This window comes from Miniopterus natalensis, chromosome 1, assembly GCF_054644295.1.
Source record: "Miniopterus natalensis isolate mMinNat1 chromosome 1, mMinNat1.hap1, whole genome shotgun sequence".
In the NCBI taxonomy this organism is placed as follows: Eukaryota; Metazoa; Chordata; class Mammalia; order Chiroptera; family Miniopteridae; genus Miniopterus; species Miniopterus natalensis.
The window spans coordinates 34,540,135-34,557,857 of NC_142081.1; the positions used below are offsets into that span (position 1 = coordinate 34,540,135).

At 43.7% G+C, this 17,723-nt stretch overlaps 1 protein-coding gene across 3 annotated transcripts in view; it reads right to left on the reverse strand.

Annotated features, from left to right (window-relative positions):
* Nucleotides 1–17,723, reverse strand: part of SAMD4A (sterile alpha motif domain containing 4A) — a 199,816-nt gene that overhangs the window by 43,451 nt on the left and 138,642 nt on the right. For 2 of the 3 annotated variants that reach the window (XM_087820349.1, XM_087820363.1), the window contains one exon: nt 4,493–4,756. The exons of the other annotated variant lie outside the window; for it this stretch is intronic. In XM_087820349.1, coding sequence (XP_087676475.1) covers nt 4,493–4,756 — 264 coding nt within the window. The remainder of the gene's footprint in view (nt 1–4,492; nt 4,757–17,723) is intronic. 3 annotated transcript variants of the gene reach the window in all.

Sequence of the window (17,723 nt, forward strand, 5' to 3'; positions counted from 1 at the left end):
CATCCTCAGTTACTGAAGTTTCTTCCACTTTTCAGGTGGCCTCCAAATCCAGAACCCCCGTGCCCTCTCACTTTGATTTATTCTCGATGCTGCTGCCAGGCTCCATTTCTTGTGTGCAAATCTAAGCAGGCCACTCTGCTGCTGAAATTCCATTAACAGCTTCTACCAACATCAGGATACAAGCCAAGGCCCTTCGTGAAGCCCAGCATGTGGCTCTTCCCTCTCCAGCTCCCTTTCCCAGGTGTCCTTAACACTTAAGCCACAGGACCTACTTGGCCAAGCTGTCTCATGCTCTCTCACTTGCTGCTTCCTGTGTCGAATGCCCTTCCCTCACCTTCTGGTATTTGGTTAACCTGTAATCAAGCTCTGGGACTCAGCTCCAGGCCTCTCCGCCGGAACTTGCCTTGACTTCCCTCCACTTGACTTAGGGCCCTCCTTGGTACCAGCCCTGATCCGGGCAAGTCTCCAAGACAAGACGTTTTCACAGCTGTGCACCTGCATCAGGTACCTGTTTGCTTCTCATGTGATAGTGAGTCCCTTGAATAGTCTCTTCTGCCTCTGTCTCCCCAATAGCTAGTCAGAGCCTCTCTCACCAGGTGCTCAAAAAGTCACCCCACTTGAATGAGGACCAGACTGAAACCTGTTAATCAATCTTTTTCCCTCTCTCTGCTGCCATATAACACGGCCACATCACCCATCAACAGCCTTGGCCTTCTGATAAGTCTTCAGTTGTTGAGTTGCTACATTTCTGAGGACACAATGCTGATAAAAGGGCAAATGTGCTTATTCTACAACGGACTTCTCTTCCATATTTTCTCTTCTTTCTAGGAAATTATGGAAATGCTTTTTTTTTTTTTTTTTTTTCTCCTTCTTGGCCACCTGAAGGCTTTGCATGAGAGAAGACGTAAGAGAGAAGGTTGCATTCCTGTGATGCCGAGGGAAAAGGGGGTGTTATAATTGAGTACAGACTCAGATTCCAGACTTGTTCCCCTGGGAGAAGCCACAGTGACGCTTTTGCAAAGAACAAGGACAACTGAATTTAGAAACCACAACCAGCATATTTAGCCCAAACATGTATGAGCAGTAGCCTCCCCAGGGAATGTCAAAGGGGGAAACTTCCACATCCCTGCTCAGGATTGAACTCCTGTCCATTCATTTCTGGTAGAGTAGCTGATCCCCTTCTTCCCTTGACCTGAGATATTCGCCTGAGATCCCTGCCCTCAGGGCCAGCCACTCTGTGCTCTGGAGCTGACTTAAACCTTCAGGATGGGTATTTACTATAAAAGGAAAAACAAATCACAGCAGGCAGATGATGTTAATCCTCTGAGAGCAGGAGCTGGTCTCCTTGGGAGAGAACTTTGTGAGAATCCCTGGCAGGGAGTGCTGACGCCAAGACATAAAAAAGGGCCAGATCGATGTTTGTGAAAAAATGAAAAGAGCAAGAATGCTGGGCCGTGAGCTTTATTTCACACTTTTGACTGAGAGGCACATTCCTCAGGGACAATTCATAGCCAAATCTGGCTACTCTGTCGAGATGAAAAGGGAGAAACGGGTGAACGCAGTGTTTCAGCAAGGTTCGTACAGCTGCTGGCGGGAGCGATGAGCTCACACTGAATTAAACTCAATTATGGTGACTTTTTATTCTTTCCCCAAGGTGTGGGGTGAGGGCTGACATGCGTCCCTTGGAGGTTTGGAACTCCTCCAAACTCTACTATAGATTCCTTGTTGTTCTTGTAAACGGGGTGTTTAAAAATTAGAAAAACGGCAATTAGGTGATGGCGTCCCGAAGTGGACCAGGTGGACCAGCATGGAGCGGAAAAAGGCCCGCCCTCCCGCCAAAGGGCCAGGTCACAAGAAAGAGAGAGCTGTGGCTCCGAGAGGAAGTGCTGGCTCTTTTTAAAAGCACTTCATCAGATTTCATATTTCATTTATAAGAAAGTAGGAATTAATTTGGAAATTTAAACCAGCATCTGCTCTTGGACCTGGGAATCAAATGACACACTCCCGGGACAGGCTTGTTCAGGCTGCTTCTCCAGCGCTCTCCTGGGAGGCCATCCGCAGCCCTGGCTGCCCCATGAGGACACGTCGAGGCAGGGCTGGGCGAGGGGTGCTGGGGTTTCACAGGACTCAGGAATGCTGCTGTTTTGGGGCATGGATGTTTCTACTGCGAATATGCTTTTCCCACAGATAGAATCCTCCATCGTCTCTCCTGTTCCTTCCTTCCAATGTGTTTTCCCTTTAGTTTGCTAAGGGCTTTATACTTTACATCCCAGTCCAATTCCTTGGAAGAAGAACACTGGAATAGGTCAGCAGAAGGTGGACACACGTGGAAGACAGTCATCCAGTCACCAAGCACCCTGTTTTCTGACCATGCCCCTCAGGCCGATAAAGAAAATCTTGGATATCAGACCTTGTCTGTGTCTTTTCTGATGGAAGAAGCTCCGAGGAGACAATTCCCATCAATTCTAAAGGCAGGAACTGAAGACGCTTATACAGTATGTGGGATAGTCCTTGAACTTTGGAATATTATGGCTTTTATTCTAAAACAAGGATAGGACATTTAATCGAATTTTCTTTCATTTATTTCTCTTTAAAAACATGCTCTCTTTACTTATTTCTCACCTCAAAATGCCAGCTCGCCATGAGCATACTTTTGCCTACTTTGAGAGAATGTGTAAGGTGTACAAAAGGCTTCCAAAAAAAAGAAAGAAAGAAAGAAAAAAAAGGAAGGAAGAAAAGCAAACACACCTCCCATACAGAGCAGGGGAACTGGCATTCCTCTCTGGGAGAGGTCTGTATCCTGGTGAATGGCCTTCTCGCCAGACCTTCCTTAGCCTTCAGCACAAAGGCAAGGCCTCCTTCCCACAGTCACCAATTAGAGCCACACATACAACTTCTTGGAAACATGCCATCCAGACACTCCACTTCGCCTAGAAAAATCTGGTCCAGAGCCATGGCTGACTCTGCCTCCCTTGGTCCCTCAGGTACTTCACTGCCCTAGTGACAGATGCCCTGCTGGCTTACCCGAAGCATGGCTGAGCCTCACCTGCTACCCATCGCCTGGGCCTCAGCTGCTTGAGCACAAAACCATGTAGCATAAACTCAGAAATGAGTTTTGCTAAGTCTCCAAAAATATGGCACATTTCCCTGAAAACTGAGAGAGAGAGAGGACACACATCCCTTTCATGCCAAAATGAGCCATTGTTTTCGCTGCCTATAAACACCTTTAAAGACCCATTGGTATCCCCAGAGGAAAACATCAGAACACATCCCACGTGCTCTGGGCACTCAGCACAGGGCCCACCGGGGCTGGGGTGGGGTGGGATGGGGTGTGTTGGGGTGGGGAGAACGCAGGGTCAGGCCTGCACAGGGATGTGGCTTCACATTAGCTTCATTCCATTTTCAGCCTGGTGCTCTCTTACAACTGGCACCTTTCTGGGCAGTTGTGCATATCTTTCTGTGCCAGGCTTCCGTGGCAGGGAGGGGACTCTGTACAGAGCCTCCTATGTCAACACTGACCCTTTTCAAGGCAAAGATCAGAAACAGCAAAAACTCAGGACTAACGCCAGCAAAAGGAGTGCCCTTAGAGCCTCCCCTCAGCCTCAGAGTCCCAGAAACATGACTAGTGATTGTTTCTCCACCTAAAATTGTTATTAGTGTGTCTCTGATGAGCATCTTTCCCTAAGGAATTCCCAGCCCTTGAATAAATGGCATCTAGAAATACAGAACGCACGAAACTTCTTTGAACCTATCATGGGTAATTTGGAAATCTGTATCTCCTGATGATGATCTTTAGAAGAGGGTAGATTTACAGGGAAATGTAGGAACATTTATTTATGCTGCACAAAAGGTCTTTATCATCTGTATGCAAACCTGTTATCAGGCTGAAAAAACACTGTCAGATTCCCAGTGATATTTTCATATCCCTTCACAGATGCAAAGAAAAAGGGTTGAAAGGTTTCTGTGGATATCAAAGGGAAAGGGAGAGAGAGAGAGAGAGGAAGCACTACTACAGTTCTGCATTAAGAGAGGTTTAAAAAAAGATTCTGTGGGTTTTTTTGCTAAATTATTGACGGTTCCATGGCCATGGCAACACATGGACAAGAAGGTAGAGGGCAGGAGCAGCTCAGCATCTTTATAAACAGGGCAGACTGAGCAATGTCCGTGCAAACAGTAGATCCTATCAGCATTGGCTGTGACTCATTTGATTGTCTATAAGTCATTGCATTAAAAAAACAAATTAATTAAAGAAGGCACTGACCTCTCTTGCTCAGGTTCTTGCTTCCCGGGTTTTGGCAAGAAGCCCTAGAAGGGGAATCTGAGCCCTTTCTTCCATGGCCAACCCTGGAGCTCTGCAATGGATGGGTTCAACGCATGGGCCTGGGGAAGGGGTGGGCTCCTTCTCTCTTGCTGACTCCCTCTCTTTTTACCCTTCTGACTCCAAATAAAGGGAGGGACTCTGTTCCCAGTGGTTTCTCATTCGGTCACTCACCTTTCATACCACTACCTTCTTCTTGGAATGTGTTACGAGCAGTGGTCTGATCTTCTAAGTGTTCACTCCCACCACTTCCTGAAGAGGCTACACTGCTTTGTGGAGACAGGGGGGCATGATCGGATGGGAGGCACTGGGGTCCTCTAGCTCGCAAGTCCTCATGAGACATCCATCCATGTCCTAGAGGCTGGTTTGGCACATTCATGGGTGGGGTAAGGGACACAGATCGTTTCAAAGGGCTGTGGTGTGCCTGGCCTGAGAGAACTGGAAAATAAAAATAAAATGAAATAGGTTATTGCCCCCCCTTGAGCCTGGGCCGCAGAAGAACCCACAATACCCCTAAGAGAAGCTGCTAGCTGTCTCACAACTCCATCAGCAGTCACAGAGGGTGAATACAGGCCTGGCCTGGTCCTTCCCTTTGGGGTGGATACAAAAGGTGCTGCCTGGACCTCCTGGTGGGTTAGGTCTTTCCGAGGAGGCTGCACCTATAGTGCCCACATCTGTGACCTTAGCCTCTGTGGGCTGGGATCTGGTTTTAGTTCTAACTCTAGAAACCAGGATTTGTAGCAGTAGGCCCATAAATCAGGAGAGACTTGACAGCCTGGCAAAGCGGCCATCTGCCAAGGGTGTTTAAAAACAATTTTTTTAAACACACAAAAACTGACATTACCCATGTCGCTAGGGTGGACTTCCTGGCCAGCAGGGATCTCTGCTGGGCTGAACTAGAAGAAAATGGACTAGTCCTTCCAACAAGGAGTTAGGGGGACTATCCTCTCGAGGGGGCACAGGCTCAGCGAGGGCCCCCATACTAACACAGGTCCCAGGGAACGGGATACCAGCAGCTATGTGTGAAAGGGTCGATTCTTTCCATGGCTATAATGCCAAACTTTATATTGAAAATACTTCCAGGTAACAAGGCTCTCATTCAGAAGCCAGTGGGGTGTGCTCGGGAAGCCGGGACTGGTTTTCACCAGCATTCTCAGCCCTTCCGCACAGTGGGCAACATCTGCGTGGCCCCCACTTTTAATTTCTTTTCCAGAAAACTAGGAAAAAGCAACAAGACTCACATAACTAGCCAAATTAAATTGAGGTCATTCAAGGGAGGGATTTAACCAAAATCAACGTCGAGGGAGCCGGCGTTACCCTTGGTTGGTTTTTCTGGGTGTGTGAAGTGACAGCTTTACAAAAGAAGCCTATTCATAACGTTCTCTCAGCGTTGCTTCCTGACAGGTCCGGTTTATTTTGACTGCTGCAGGACTAACATAGAATGGAGCCACATGCATTTTTAAACATTTTTCAGGGAAGCCATTAAGTTCCATCTCTGGTCCTATCCCCTCCAGTGAGGTATTTGCTCTCCCGAGTTCGGACTAGCATGTCTTTGCCGGCGTCAATCTTTCTGTGTGTTTCGGGAAGCAGGCCTGACATCCAGTGTAGGAAGTTCTGCTTTTTGTTAAGTTGCATTTCTGGTGGGGCAGCACCCACTTAAAGACAGGGCCAGCAGGTTACCTTGCCTCCACTTAAAAAGACACACACCAGAGCCAAAAAGGCTGGGCATTTTCAAAAAGTGTGTTTGGGGCAGTAGTGGTGTGGGTTGGCTCTCGTGGTCAGCTGACATGAACTAGGCCCTGAGAGCAATGGGCTCACACCTCATTTGTCAATGTTTCCACTTGGCTTCGTGTGGCCAGAGGGCAGCCTTGTATATGAAAGGGGCACAAGCAGAAGGGCTAGAAACTTCTTCATTAACAACAAAAGAAAGGGGGGTGGGGGAAGAGCTGCTGAGTTTTGTATTTGTAATCTGAAAAATTTTTAATTTGGGTAGAGTCTATCAAAGGCAAGGAATTATCACCTAATTTAAAAATATGCAAAGGGAACATTAAAAAAATTTTCTTTTGACCGTAACAGGCGGAAACAACTTGCATTTCCACTAAATAGACTAAGGAAGACACTATTTAAAAAGGCTCCCTGGAAAATGCATTGCTACCTGATTGGATCAGAATTAGCAAGAGAGAAAAAAAAGGCAAGAAAAAATAAAATAAAAAGGAAGCAGCAGCAAAAATGAAGAGAGAAGCCAATAGGAAGAAAAGCCAGACATCCAGAAAATCCATTTCATGCCTGTCTAAGTATTTATATAAAATTGGGTAGACTTTTCTAGGGCTACCCGAGTGCTGGGACATTTCAGCTTACAGGGCTTTGCTTTCTGCTACCTCTGCAGTCATTTCAGAATATCTGGGGGATGCTCTGAATGGTGCCAGCCAGGTGTGCTCCAAGTGGACATGGGGCTCCTCTTGATAGCCAGGATTGGAAAGAGCCCCAAACCATAGAAATGGGCCTTGCCAAAGAGAGACATAGCTGGGAGCTGGTGGAGCCCTTAGTACCTAGCTTGGCTAAAAGTGATGACTGAATCCATAGCCATGGGTGGTAACACTGCTCAGATCCTTAGATGCTAAGAAAAATACCACACATATGTAGCTGAATTCCATTACTGGATGCAGCCAATTTGTTTCTTTCCACCTAAAGTTTTCTTAAAGTCCATGTCACCTCCCCAATGATGGGCATCCTTGGGGAAGCTGTGAATATCCAAGGAATCCACTGGCTACTGAGAATGGAACTAAATGTTTACCTAACTTAATGGGACTTATAGGGATTTATTCATTGAAACCTACACCCATTTCCTTATACATTCCTGAGCTTGACTGAAGTCACAGGGGATATGGTATCAAGTTGGCCTCTGCCTCTAATAAAACATCAATTATACCTCAGGCGCCAGGACTTTTCCCAATGACTTTCTACCAAGGGCCCCTCCTTGTCTAAATCACAAAGACTCCCACAGCTGGCACCAAGCTCAGAAATGTCTCCTTAGGGTCACCCTGCCATAGCAGCCAAGCAAACTGTCTTACACTAAATTTCTGATCTTCCGAGAGGGCCATGGATTTAGAGCTGGGCTGGCCACTACACCTCAAACAAAGCAAAGTCATGCTGGGCAAATGCCTGATTTCTTTAAAGGGAACCGAGGCCCTGAAGCCCCAAGGCAATACAGGCTTGTCTACCTAAGGGAAGGAGACTGAAGAAGGTGACAGGCAACCTGCCAACAGTTCCACTTTGGGGTGAAGGTAAATCTTCAGGTAAAGGTAATAGTGACCTCAAATCCAATTTCCACGTTGCTTTGTGTGCTGGAGCACTTTGGCATAAAGTGGCAGAGGGAATAACAAATGCTACACAGAAAAGACTGCAAGAAAACAGGCCACACAGTTGTGGAATTAAAGAGGTGGCCAGCGGCACAGGATTGATGGGTGCCCTACTGCTCCTCATTTTTTTCCTTAACCAAAAGAACTCATCTGAAGTGGTGATAAATAGAGGAAGAACTGATGTTCAGGCAAAAATAAATTCCTTTTCCTATGAGAAGGGAGGAGAGATAGTGAAGAGAGACTTCTGAGAGGCTTCTCAGTGCTGTGTTAGTGGCCCCAGAATGCCTCCAGCTAGAGGCAGGCCTTTTGAACGCTCTCCCTTGCTGACTGCTGTGCAGCAAACAGCTAACGCTTCATTCCCATTTAAGCTGCCCCAAAGTCATATTCAAATGATGCGGAATTAAGTACACCTTTTTAAAAAAAATCTTAGTAGAGGCTAGTAATTGGCAAGTTCCAGTAAAACTGAGGTCCTGAATTCATATTTGCATTTGTGACTTTCTAACAGTGAGAGGGAAGGGCCAGCGTGTTTCAGGGTGGATTCATTCTATTGAAAATCATACTAAAAATTACCCAGGGAGGCAAAATCATGCCTTTTTTGCTCTGGAAAAACTGAAGCTAAAAGTTAATATTGTGTACAGTATAGAGCCAATGTTGTTTCTATTTTTAGAAACCTCTACAGGAACATTCAGGTATGTACACATATATGTGCACATGTACATGTATATATGTCAGTAAAATGCTGTTATTTTGAGGACACTCATAAATTCAAGTGAACCAAAAATAAATAATAAACTGAGTAAGTCTAATTTAAGTATAAAAAAGCAGTTAAAATAACGTGTGTAAATATAGAGGGCAATAAAGTCTGTCATGCCATCAGAGCCAGCCAACGTCTCTGACCTCATCAAACTTTAGGATTTCTCTTTCATCTCCAAGCACCTTTCAATGGAAAAATACGATGCCTGGCTCTGGGTTCCATTCCTTTAAGTATTTTCTTGAGAGCCTGTACATCTGTTTACTTCTCATTTCCTTTGATCATCTTAGACTTTTGTCTTAATTTGTAATTAGTGAAATAAGATTTAAGAAAAAGCTTTCCAGGATATTTCATGCTCTTTTAAGAAAATGAGGTATAACTACTTTTTTTCTGCCTTCTAAGATGACAAATAACAGGGTTTCTGAAAAGCAAAAGGCTTGGGAAACTGGCCCAACTATCACCTTAGTTCACTGTCAGGTTAAGTATTATGCCTCACTGTCAAGGAGGGAATGATCCCCAAAAATGAATGGTCCAGATAACTGAAGCTTGACTCTTACGCCAAGCTCTATCTTAACAGACTTTGATGGAGATCTTTTAAAGACACATTACAGTTTTCTGCTCTCTTTGAATTTATACATTGAATGCAACTTATGCTTTAAAAATGTTTGTTATGAGTACAGATTCATAACATTTTAGAGCTGGAAATGCCCTGGGAGACAACATAATTCAGTAATTCCCAAGTTGTGAGCTGTGGGCCCTTAGGTTATCAAAGGCCTGAAAGTCTCTATACACGCCCAGCCTCGTTAGTAGATAAAATACTGTGCTATCAATGGTTTTTACATGTATGTAAAGAGCATTAGAATTAATAAAATATAAATTTAAATGTTGCTGAATTTACACCTCTTGTCATTTTTTAAATCAGCAGATTCGAAGTACGAGTATTGTTTTATGAAGACTGCAATTGTTTTATTTATTAAAAATTGAGTCATGAACTCAATCAACAAATAGAGATAACTGCTGCTCTCTGCTATCTCTGTTGAATGAGGCTTCCATAGGAAATATTGCTGCCCTTGGGACCTTGTGGGCCAAAGTACTTTGTATGCCTTTCATAGTTACTCTATCTCCTCAAATTCAGTCAACCATTATTTCTCATTGCTAGCACTGCACGTTTCTATTTCCAGGCTTTGCACTTTGTTCTAGAGTCTAGAATCTAAACTGCTGAAGCTGACTTATAAAAAAACAAAAAAAAAACATTAAATATCCCCATACTCCTAATGTCGTCCTCTTTCATCAAACCAAATAACCTGTCTTCTCAACCCAAGCTTGGGTTCTTGCACCCTCAACAGGACACCTTATGAGCTCAGCTTCATAGACATAATTTGCAGTTTTAATCTTTTTTTCTCCCTAAGCTAATCTCCCCATTTCTAACTTGAGAAGCTGTCCTTCTTACAGAAAAATTTGTGCTTTGTTAACTTTTCAAATTCTAGATGCTCATGTGATAGAACTCAATTCAATTGCTAGCACAACTGAACTTTTCAAAAAAGAACTCATTCTAATTTAGGGATTTTAGAAAGTAGAATGAGGAAACTAAGCATTTGGATATGATTTTAAAATATTACCTTAGAATTTCTTTCCTGAATTAAAAGGTCCTGGCCATTTCTCTACTCTGGTAATATATACTATGTGTGTCCACATACTAAGAAAAAAACACAGGGAATATTCTACTTGTATGTTGCTAATGGTGTATTTTAACAATATTTTCTAGACTTACTCCCAAAAGATTTTCAGAAATATCAGAAGAACCTTTGCTGAATACACCAATCTAAGGGCTCACAACATACAATTCTTAAGTTTTGCTGCAGGATATGGTTTGATACTTGTCAAGTTTAAAGGAGAAAAAGCTCAACCCATTGCCAGCTGCAAAATAGTTGTTATTGTTTCAAAGTTATTGGGGGAGTGTTTCTGTTCATGCCCTTGGGTTTGGCCTGCTCATCAAGCATCTTTCAGGTACCATCCCAAGAGTTTCTTCTGAGAGCACCGATGTCAGAGCACTGAAGGAACTGCTACTTTTAAAGGCTTTCCATGTTCAAAGAGTAGAGTTCTGCTAACACCACTTGTATGAATATTCCAGGCATTTGCCTTAAAAAAGAAAAAAGCTGACATTTTAGCAGGGATCAGTGGTGAAACAATATTAGACCCCAATTCCTCTTCTTTAGTTGGTTTTGTGGTACCACAATCAGTAATCTGAGCCTCTGTGGTGGGAATCTTTGGGGAAGAGAAGATTAATAGGAGTGCAAGAATACATTTACAAAACCAAACCAAACCAAACCAAACCAGAGTATTTGATCAGTGACTTCATGCAAAAAAAAAAAAAAAAAAAAAGACAAAGTAACACCAGTTGCATGTATGGCCAAGTACAGATTTGTGTAAGGGGAGGGAAGAAGAGTATTAATTACTAAGGTTAAAATTAACATGCTCTGTCCTCATTGCTTCAGGGAATAGATTAAAAGCAAATCTGGAAGGTTATATGCCTCAACTCTGCATGCTTTCTCTCTGCTTCTTGTCCAAAGGTTTGGGAAACCAGTGCTCACAACATCTGGACACCAGAAGATGATTCCCCCCCACAGTTTCAGACTCCACCTCATTCTGGGGGGAAGAGAAAACATGCTACAAAGCCAAGATGTGGGGTGTTCCCGACAAGCCCGAGAGGAAGTCACACACTCTCTGGGAAGAGAAAGTGTATGCCTGCCCGTGCAACAAAGCCAAACAAATGGAGCCCCTGTAAGAGGAGAAAGCCGCAAAGAACATCACGAGGTTGACAAATACACACTGCTAAATCTCTTTTCCCCCCATTCAATCTCATCTCCACACAGTGCTGAAGTGAAAGCATTCTGGTGCAGGGAACAGCACCTGAGAGGCTTTGCAATAACCTGAGTCCTTGTCACTGGCGTCAGCTCTTATTACTCTAAGGATGGTTCAGCCTTTGGGCAGAGCAAAGATGTATGTTTCTGCCTTCACATTATCACTTAAACATCTGGGCTTTTAGGAAGCAAATTAGAATGTTTCTGGCAGACTTTTATAGCTGCATTAATCTTTGGGACATTTCATTTGTCCTCTCTTGTCAGCTTCTACAATGGCAAAACTGGGTGTCATCCTGTAGAAAACCTATTTTAGATAATTGCTGAATGACATTACGTGGTCATTATTTATGAAATAAGTTAGACAAGGAGCCAATATACATACATTTTATAGAACACAGCAGAATTTTACTCACAAATTTAACTTCAACTCAAGCAGTCCTAAAAGGAAACTGCCCCAATCCTCTCATTCCATTCTATCAAAACCAATGACATCAACTGTGGAAGTAATTTGACACCGCTGAAGCAGATGTTTAAGCCAATTCAAGGAACTGCTGGATCAGCCCAGCCATTTCTAGAGTTCCTGGGTTAAAGTCTACTTTCCTGAACTATGTTTCTTTTCATGTGTGTAGTTACATCTAGATGTACTTAACCCTTAGGTTTGTCCATGGAATTTCTACTCACATAGTGAGCGAGCAGATGTCCAGAAATGAGCTTAGGTAAAGTTGCAGAATTTGAATCATTTTGTTTATGACACCAAGTAAAGGAAATAATTGAGTCAAGCAAGTGGCCAGGAGTGGATTTAAGCAGATATTTCCATGTATCGGTAAAAAAAAAAAAAAAAAAAAGTGCTCCAGTCGCTGTGTTTAAGGAAGAGAGATGGTGGAGAAACTCAGGAAGATAGATGTTTGATGACAAAACTTCCCTCCTACCCTTTTCTTTCTTTTTTTAAAAAATATATCTTTATTGATTTCAGAGAGAGGAAAGGAGAGGGAGAGCACGAGATAGAAACATCAATGATGAGAGAGTCACTGATCGAGCCCGCAACCCAGGCATGTGCCCTGACCGGGAATCGAACCCCGATTGCCTGGATCCTAGGTCGACGCTCAACCGCTGAGCCACGCCCGGCCGGGCCCCCCTACCCTTTTCTTAAAAAACTCTCAAATTGTAACTTGGTACCTTAACTCACATGCCTATACAGGGAGTGCTTCTCAGGTTTACAAAATGCAATGTCCATCCACGTTTAACAACGCCTGGGCTGCTAACTGAGCATGGGTACCAGCAAAGCAATCCAGTGTGGAACTGCAAATAGCCAGTCTCATGACTGAGCAACCCTCAGAGCACTGGTCTCAAGACCACGGCCAGAGTCACTGAACAAATCATCAGGGTATCATAATTTTACATCTTGACACCACTAGCAGGTCAATCATTTGAAAGAGGCTAACAAAGAATATTTTTAAAATCTTGTCTACTAACTCCAGGCAAAATCTTCACAGACGCTGGCGCCTAAAGGTTCCCAGATAAGAGGGCAAAGTGGCTCTTAAAGGCAATGGCACTGAGTAGGCAAGGACCGGCATCATTAGAAGATGCATGAATCCTACAGCCATCGGGGTCTCAACTTAGCACCAGCCAAATGCATGACTGGTGCCAGGATTTCTCTGAGAGTGAAGCTCGGAACTTTTGCCTTGATCAAGCAAGATTCTTCTTTGCTTTTCTTTCTAATGTCAGGAGAAGGGTTATAACTAATTGGAAAAGTACTGTGTAGTCCTGACTAATTCTTAACTTAGTTCCTTTATAGAAGAATGAGAGCTACAGATTCTCAGCACTGTGGCTAGCAGGGCAATTTACTGATTAGCGAATTGGTTCTTGTTTTCATTAAAGCATTCAATCTAAATGTCAACTGTAACAATACACATTAATGATGGTTCAAAAAAACCACCATTTGAGCTTACATTGCTAATTAGATGATTTTTTTTGTTGTTAATTAAGAGCAACCGGATGTTTTAGGGTCTCCTGGCTTCTTAATTATATTTGATTGGATCACTATGTGATTCAAGACAAGCTATTGAGGCTTCACACACCCCAGTTCCCGCTTTCGCTTCCACTTCAGCCTCTTCTCGAATTCTAAACTGTCACAACCTGACCCTGTGGGTGTCAGAACACGGTTAGATCGGTACTGCGTTTGTAAAATTGATTTACTGTGGTCTGTAATTACACATAACGATTTGAATGTTTGACTTGGCACTGCATTTTTCATTTAAACCATACTGTTCTTCTCTACCCCAGAGAAACAGCGTTTATGTAATTGCTCTCAAGTCATCTACTTGGGTATTATAAATCAGTCCTGAAATAAAAGACTTCCAGAGACACTGCAAGCATGAGGTTCCTGGCATAATTCAGCCCCCGACTGGTCTAGTTTAAGAACAGGCTTGAACAGCATGGATTTCTTATTAGATATGAGGTGGCAGGGCTATCAGGAGCCTTCGGGTTCCAGCAGCAAAGAGAACAGGCTGTTGGCTATCACGAGGGCTGGGCTGGGCTCCCAAGGCCAGCTCAGATCCACAAGTCGGCACCCTTTGCATCTGGTCTGCTTCTGAGTTCCTCCTTCACCTGTCATACAAACTGTAGAGTGTGTGTGTTCCTCTATTACAGGTCTTATATACCCATGGATCCTCATTATTGACAGATTCTGTTTTTGCAAATTCACCTCTTTGCTAAAATTTATTTGTAACCTCAAAATCAATACTTGCAGCATTTTCATGGTCATTCATGGACATACTCGGAGTGGCAAGAAATTTGAGTCCCTGCCGCACAGGCTCCTCACTGAGGTTGAGCAGATATTGGTCTGCCTTCCTGTTTCAGCTCTCGCACTATAAACAAGTGCCCTTTTCGAGGTCTCTTTAGTGCCCTGTTTGTCTAACTTTGATGTTTTTCGTTGGTGAATTTGCTGTTTAAAATGGTATAGTGCTGAGTGGCCAGGTGGCTCAGTTGGCTGGGGAGTCGTCCCGTACACTGAAAGGTCACGGGTTTGATTCCCGGTCAGGGCACATGCCTAGGTTGTGGGTTTGGTCCTCAGTTGGGGCATGTACGAGAGGCAACCAATCAATGTATGTCTCTCACGTCAATGTTTCTCTCTCTTCCTTCCTCTGAAACCAATAAACACATAGTTGGGTGGGGATTAAAAAAATAAGAAATAAAATAAAATAGCCTAGTGCTGAGGTGCTGGCCAGTGTTCCTAAGTGCAATGAGGCTGCGATGTGCTTTACAGAGAAAATGGATGCATTAGATTAGCTCCGTCCATACATGAGTTATAGTGCTGTTGGCCCTGAGTTCAATGTTAATGAATCCAACAATATATATTAAATAAAATGTCTTTAAACAGAAACACACGTAAAGCAAAGTTATATATTGATCGGTTGATGAAAATGCTGTGCATCTTGCAGGAACCTACCCTATACTTCCTGGAGGAGCAATGATTCAATATTTGTAAATTCAGTGTTCCCAGTGACTTTATAGAACATACCTATTGCAAAAAATGGGAGTCGACCATATGTATATATGTATTTATTGATACAAACTCTTTATTCCACGTCCCATCCTGTGATGTTTTCTCACATTTGCCATATTTTTGTCTTAGGCTAGTGGTTCTCAACCTTGGCTGCACGTTCAACCTCCTTGGAGCCTTTAAAAAATCCTGATGCCCAGGCCCCATCCTAGACCAAGTAATTGGAAATCCCTATGGTGGGTTGAGCATCTTAAAATTTAGATGCACCTGGGTGGTTTTAGTGCCTAGCCAGGGCTGAGAACCACTGTCTTACACTACTTCTTGCCTCAGTGGTCCTCTAAACCCTGTCCCACATCCCGAATATCTCGAACCTACCCAGGTTGGCTGCTGCTTCTCCCTGGCCTTAAGAACATGCCCCTAAAGATTCGAGGCATCTTGTGTACTTTTCAAGTGGCTTTTAAAAGACAACATACAAATCATTGCTTCTCCCACTAATATCTTACTTGCTTTGGGTTCACATGCAGAATTCTGCTCAGACTCTTCAGCCCAAGATTTTATCACACTTGCCCTGCCCTCCAGGTAAAATAAATGATATTTTAGTACCAGAATTCCAACCCAAACAATACCTGGGTAGAAATTTCTAAAGACTCCTTAGACAAATGTTTGGACTTTGGGGCACTAACGTCTAACCCCTTGCTGTGGCCATTGACTCTTGCTAAGCAGGGAGAGTGAGTCAGGGGTCAGCCCAGGCCCTTTCTCACTGTGAGTCAGCTTCAGAAAGCTCCAAGCACATTTTCTCTTAGTCTGGAAACTCGGTTTGTGAGAGCATAACCGATTCACAAACAGCAAAACTTGTGCTCTAGATCCATGGACCAGCAGCAATGGCATCATCCGGGAGCTTGTTAGAAAGGCTGGACTCTCAGGCCTTACCCCAGATCTACTGAGTCGGGAGCTGCATTGTAAGATCCCAGGAAACTTGTGTGCACATTCAAGGTTAACCGCAACAAAAACAGACAACTGAAGTGTGAGAAGAATTTGGGATTTGGATCGGAAGTCATATAACCTTTGCGTGCCTCAGTTTCCCCCATTAGTAGATATTGGGAAAATATCAAATTATTTAATGTACGTGACAATGTTTTGCAAGCTGTAAAGCACTATAGAAATATAAGTCACTAGTTGTGAGAGTAAGAATAACCCAATATAAACCAGCACTGTTAATGGGAAAATCAACTCAAAGTACTAGCCAATCCAAGGACATTCATGGAGCATTTTCAGCATATTACGTGTGGTATGAAAAATATCTCTGCTTACTTGGTAGTGTTTCACAGATTTACAAGAGATGAATTTTCCATCATTTCATGCCAAAGAGAGTGCCTTCCATGCTCTTTCCAAATCCTTATCCACACTGACACACTTTCCTCAGCCCCAATCAGAATAATCTTCCTCTGATTCAGACTCAACAACTTGGTCTTTCCTTCCCTCTATTTTAAGTGCTCACATTTCATTTCTATTTTCTAAAGGGTCAGGGTATGCGAATCACCTTCTTTTCCATTAAATTTCAGTGTTCAGAACTTCTCATGAGACCTTCTCTTTGTCCGATATTGGTAAGCAACACTGACACCCCAAAGTCCTTACTGAAGAGTCTAAGTACTTCCATGATAATTAGAAATTTAAGCTAAGAACCTATCACATGGGTGGGTGACACTGGGTTCTTCACATGTAAAGCTAGGACTTAGAATGGGTGAATTCATTCATTCATCAGACAGTTGCTGAGTGTCCATCATATGCCACATTCTCAAAGCTGAGGGCACAATGTTAAAAAAGCCAAAATTACAGCCCAGTGGATGATCTCTCAGCCTCTCCCTAAGCCAACCTTCTGTGATGCTATTTATTAGCATCTTTATGCAGTGTCGTTCTCATTTGGACAAGATACTTTCCCCACATTATTTATTTCTCCATATTTTTTTAAAAGTCTGCCTTATAACACCAATAGAACAGCCAGCCAGGGTGTCAGGGTGAAGGAGCTGCCAGCTGCTCACCGCAGGCTAGATTCTGGAAAAGGGAAGGCACTAAATTAGATCATTCCTCCCCCTTCCTGGCTCAGCCCAATGCTTTCATTTCTCCTGCACATTTTAGGCTCTCATGGAAGTGTGACTGAATGATTGGATGCTCTGACTCTTTATTCTGTTTCCTTCTTGATCTGCCTGGGGCTGGGGATACTCTACTGTCATTTCCCCAGATGCACCCCCAAAGACCCATCCTTAAGGACTACCTTTCCTGGTCCTTTGTCCTCTGAAGATGAGGCCATGTGAGACTGAGCACAATATCCTCAGCTACCATTTGCCAACACTGAGTAAGTAGTAGATATACTCGGCCAAATACGTGCACATATTGCTCCATAAAATCCTCATCTAATGCCATCTGAGGCAGGGCTTATCGTCATTCTCCCCAGCCCCCAACACACACATTTCACAGACAGGAGGCTGAGGTGTAGAGAGTAAGGGACTTGTCAAAGATCAGGTAGCAAGGTAGGGCCAAGAGAGAGCCAGGTCCAAAGTCTAAGGTTCTTTAACCTGCAAGCCTGCGGTCTTAAGCCCAAAACCACATGGCTTCTCATGGCAGAAAGAACTCTGGGCTCAGACTTTCAGCCCTGACACTGAACTCTCACTATCCAAAACCCTGAGCAAGTCCATTGGCTCCTCAGGGTCTCAGTATACTTGTCTGGAAAACAGTTACAATGGTTGTACCTCTTCTACCTCCCTCCCAGGGTTGCTGTGGGATCAGATGCTGCCTGTATCATCCATCCATCCATCCATCCATCCATCCATCCATCCATCCATCCATCCATCCATCCATTCATCCATCCATCCAATTTTGCTAAGCATCTGCCCTCCACTGGGCATATGCTAGGAAGGATGATGAAGGTCCACTA